This window comes from Sorex fumeus, unplaced genomic scaffold (assembly GCF_029834395.1).
Source record: "Sorex fumeus unplaced genomic scaffold, SorFum_2.1 ptg000007l, whole genome shotgun sequence".
In the NCBI taxonomy this organism is placed as follows: domain Eukaryota; kingdom Metazoa; phylum Chordata; class Mammalia; order Eulipotyphla; family Soricidae; genus Sorex; species Sorex fumeus.
Genome location: NW_026606064.1, coordinates 4,038,981 through 4,044,111, shown reverse-complemented (window position 1 = coordinate 4,044,111; position 5,131 = coordinate 4,038,981). Strand labels below are relative to the sequence as shown.

Genomic DNA, 5,131 nt, shown 5'->3' with positions numbered 1-5,131 from the left:
CATAGTTTTGCTCTCAAAACAAATCACTTATCACTTGATTGATGTAAATACATTTTATTACAACAAAAGTGCTGATACTCAAAAACTCTCATCAACTGCTCTTGATCATGTTGTAGTCAACATGCCTGCTCTTATCCCTCCTAACTCTAATGTTCATAGCCATGACCACCATTTATGAGCCTCTCAGGAGAACGCTAATTGATATAGTTTAAGGAATTAACTCTCCACTACACCACTTGTGGGCTGGAACCATAGCACGACGGTAGGGCGTTTGCCTTGCACGCGGCCGGTATGGCCGAGCCGGGTTCAATTCCTCCGCCCCTCTCAGAGAGCCCAGAGAGCTACCAAGAGTATCTTGCCCACCGGGCAAAGCCTGGCAAGCTACCCGTTTATATATTCAATATGTCAAACACAGTAACAACGAATCTCACAATGGAGACTTTATTGGGCCTTCTCGAGCATATTGATAAACAATGGGAGGACAGTATTGACAGTGCTGACTCCACTTGCATTGAAATCTCTTTCAGTCATGGAGAGGAGCAATCACACAGTCACAGAGTTCATCCTGCTGGGCTTCACAACAGACCCTGTGATGCAGTTGGTCCTGTTCGTGCTCTTCCTGGGCGTGTACTCAATGACTCTCCTAGGAAATACCACACTCATAGTGTTGATCTGCAATGACTCCCGGCTGCACACACCTATGTATTTTTTCACTGGCAACCTGTCCTTTCTGGATCTCTGGTATTCCTCTGTCTACACTCCAAAGATCCTAGTGACCTGCATCTCTGAAGACAAAAGCATTTCTTATGTTGGTTGTTTATGTCAATTCTTCTTCTCTGGTGGATTGGCGTACAGTGAGTGCTACCTGTTGGCTGCCATGGCTTATGACCGCTATATGGCCATCTCGAAGCCTCTGCTTTATGCTCAGGCCATGCCCATCAAGTTATGTGCATTTTTGGTAGCTGCCTCATACCTTGGTGGGTTTATCAACTGTTTCATCATAACTAGGAGAGTTATGACTTGGAACTTCTGTAATGACAATGTCATTGAAGACTTTTTCTGTGATTTGCTTCCCCTGGTAAAGTTGGCTTGTGGCAAAATGGGTGATTACCAGAGCATAATGTACTTTCTCCTGGTCTCCAATGTCATGACCCCCATTGCACTCATCCTGGCCTCCTATGTCTTCATCATCGCCACCATCTTGAGGATTCGCTCCACAAAGAGTCGCCTTAAAGCCTTCTCCACCTGCTCCTCCCACCTGATCTCTGTCACCTTGTACTATGGCTCCATTCTCTACATCTATGCTCGCCCTCGATCTAACTATTCTGTGGGTTCAGACAAAATCGTTTCCACCTTTTGCACCGTGGTGTTTCCCATGTTGAACCCCATGATTTATAGCTTGAGGAACAAGGATGTGAAAGAGGCTGTTAAAAAACTTCTCAAGTAAGAGAACAAAAGGGAATGCCCTGCCACAGAGGCAGGGTGGGATGGGGAGGATGGGGATGGGAGGGATACTGGGATTCATGGTGATGGAAAATGGGCACTGGTGGAGGGATGGTATTTGGTCACTGTACAATCGAAACCCAAGCACAAAAATTTGTAAGTCCACAACTGTACCTCATGTTTTTTCACTAATAAAAATTTTAAAAAATACTCAAGTAAATAAGATTCTCTCTCTCTCTCTCTCTCTCTCTCTGAGGAGATAGAAAACCTTTGATATGGTTAGGTTTCAAAAACAGTTGACATTGTGGTCCATCATGATCCATGTGCTTAAAATTCAAGGTTAAGAATTTGTAGCCTTTGCCAGAGAAATAGTATAAGGATTAAGGCATTTTTCTTTTATGTGACTCAGGAACAACATATGCTCTATCCCTGAGCACTGTCAGGAGTGTACCCTAAGCATGAAGGTAAAGGAAGCCCTGAACACTGCTACGTGTGGCCTCCAAAATTAAAAAATAATAATAATAATTGATATAGTTGATAATGATAACACAATACACTCAAAGTTAGGGAAGTTGAGACATTTAGAAATTAATTTTCACTGTATGGCCAGATGTGTCGTTCTATGGTACAAGCCTTGACTTGCAACTGTAAAGGTCCAGGTTCTATTCCTGGCACAGCACATTTTCCCAATCACCAGGCCACTGACTCCTAAGCATTTAGTGAGAAGTCCCCCTGTGTGCACATATATATGCTCCCACCCCCAAAATACCCACAACATATAAGTTGCAAGAATTTTGACAGAAATTATTCCGCATTAGGTCCAGTCTCCCTGCCTTCTCCAGATGGAACCCCAGCGACCATGAGCTTACACAAGCATGGCTCTGACATGTGGCTTTCAGGACTAAATCTCCAAACCTCATGGTGGCAGTGGAACCAGGCTGTCTCAGCCTGGCTCCCGATAGCTCCTGATGCAGGAAGTTATGCCCACAACCCGCCCCTTGATGCCATCTTGGCGCACCAACAGCCCTGGCCCAGAACCTCTCAATTAAATCCCAAAATGAAATAGCTCCCTACAGAGATGTCTCTGGAACCCATCCATTTACAATCTTAGAATTTCAGAAGCATGCGGCCTCTTACATGGCCACATGACCTTTTATCATATGCAAAATGAGCAATAGAAAGTAAATGATATAGTGTTTGCCCCTGGAAGGCAGACTTGAATGGTGGAGGGAAATTTTGAGCAAAATATAATGCCCCAGAATAGAGAGCAAATATCTGAGCATTTGTCTACCATAGAGGCAGGGTGAGGACTTGGAGGAAGGGGAGGGGTAATGGAGGCATTGGTGGTGGCAAGTTTGCACTGGTGGAGGGACAGGTGTTCGATGTTCATTGTATGGCTGCTTCTCAAACATGAAAGCTTTGTAACTGTATCTTATGGTAGTTCAATTAAAAAAGTTTTAAAAAGAAATTCTCTGCATTGAATGGAAAAATAACTATAGATTTTAAACCCAAAACTTTGCTTTCCCCGAATAAAGTGAAATAACTCTTTCTCTTAGCAGAAGAATATAACTGGCTGGTACATGTATAGAGAAATTGTCCTCTATACTTTTTAATTTTATTGAATTACCATGAGATACAGTTACAAAGCTTTCATGTTTGAGATTCAGCCATACAATGATCAAACACCCATCCTCTACTAGTGCAGTTTCCACCACCAATGTCCCCAGTATCCCCTCACCCCATCCCAGTCCTCACCCTGCCTCTATGGGAGACTTTCCCCAGTACTCTCTCTATACTTTTTGGCATTATGTTTAGCACAAATTTTCCCAACACCATTCAAACATCCCAGGGGCAGATGCTAGATAATTTATTTTCCTTATTTTTAAAAATCAAAAATTTCCAATAGTTTGGGGCTGGAGCGATAGTACAGCAGTAGGGCATTTGTCTTGCACACAGCCAGCCCTGCCAAGCTGGATTTGATTCCTCCGCTTCTCTCAGAGAGCCTGGCAAGCTACCAAGAGAATCTTGACTGCACAGCAAAGCCTGGCAATCTACCCGTGACGTATTCAGTATGCCAAACACAGTAACAACAAGTCTCAAAATGGAGACGTTACTGGGCCCACTCAAGCAAATTGATGAACAATAGGAGGACAGTGTTCAGTGTTCTAATAATATCCTTATTGCTTATTTTGAATATCATGAGAGTTTACACAGCCACTTTGTGGCTGCATGCTTCTCACATCCAAGATTCTAGATAGTTGGATTACAGAGACATCTCCATAGGCCACTAGTTCATTTTGGTATTCAATTGGGAGTCTCTGAGCCATAGTTGTTGGTGTGCCAAGATGGCGCCAGGCAGAAGCTTGTGGGTATGAGAGTTGGGCCAAGGAGCGGGCAGAGAGTCAGGATGTGACCACCGAACACCTCTGCCACTATGCAGCCTAGAGATTTAGTCCTGGTACCTGCATACCTGGGCCTTGCTTCTCGGAGCTCTTGGGTGCTGGGATTCCATCTGGAGTAGATGATGAGACTGCACCTACTCCAGCTGGGGTACCCTGGGAAGTTGGCTCAATATGGAGCCCTAAGTAATCTCCGGTATTGTGGTGCTGTCCAAGATTGGTTGCTGTGTCTCTGAACCAGGTTGTTGGTGTGCCAAGATGATGCCTGGCGGAGAAAAGCTAATCTCTTAGGTTAGCTGTTAGAATCACTATTAGATATGACCCTGAGAAGTAATAGTAGCTACATAAAGTGCACAGATTGGAAAGAATTTAACAAATGTTTTCTTCACAAAGGAATGTACGCACCATTAGGAATACCCAAAAATAGGACGATAAATCTATAGCAAATAGTTTGAGAATTATTATCTCTTATGTTCCTGATGGTGTGAGAATCAGTGGAGCAATTACTTTCAAAATGGGTCAACTGAGAAGGAATTTTCTTTACGTTCAGGGTTGCAGCCAACCATGGCATCACTACAAAAGGGAAGACTGAGGAAATCCATCACCTCAATCACTTTCCTCACACTGGCAGTCACTGGTTAAACTTATTAAGAAGATAGAAAGCAAAGAACGTATTGGTATCAGTAATAGGCAAATTACCTTATAGCAAAGAGGAATCCATAGGGCAGAAAGACTGGAGGCACAAAAGCAAATGAGTTGATCTATAACAAAAAATATTATCATAAAATATATGCTTGATATACACACGTAGGCACATAACATATAACATATATGTGAAAGTCTTCATAAAAGTATTGAGCTCAGTGGAATGCAGCAGCCTTGAGTTCAATCCTTAACACTATAAGTCCCCCGAAATACCACCCAGATTGGCTCTTGAGCACTACTCAATATGGTCAAAAAAAATTTCTCAAATATCAGCATAAAATAAATACATACATAATATATATGCATGTATAAATTTCTCCTATGTTTGACATACTCAAAAGACAATGAGTTTCCAAACTATGTTCACATTTCACCAGGGAATAGTTGTCTCAAACAAGATTTTCTCTATCCTCAGAAAGCACTTAATTTGTCAACTTACAATTGTGATTAATTGTCTTGCTAACTACCTTAAAAGCTTATAAATTCCTGAGGGGTTGCTGTAGTCTCCAACTAGGAGATCCAGAAACCAGAATAAAAGGTTGTGGATAGTCAGGTATGAATTGTGCAGAGGCTATGGTGTTCTT

The 5,131-nt window shown here is 42.5% G+C and overlaps 1 protein-coding gene across 1 annotated transcript; it reads left to right on the top strand.

Annotated features, from left to right (window-relative positions):
- Positions 1-529: 529 nt before the first annotated feature.
- LOC130045787 (olfactory receptor 9G1-like) lies at positions 530-1,447 on the top strand. Its single transcript, XM_056138661.1, has one exon. The coding sequence runs from the start codon at positions 530-532 to the stop codon at positions 1,445-1,447; it is 918 nt and encodes a 305-aa protein (XP_055994636.1).
- Positions 1,448-5,131: the final 3,684 nt, after the last annotated feature.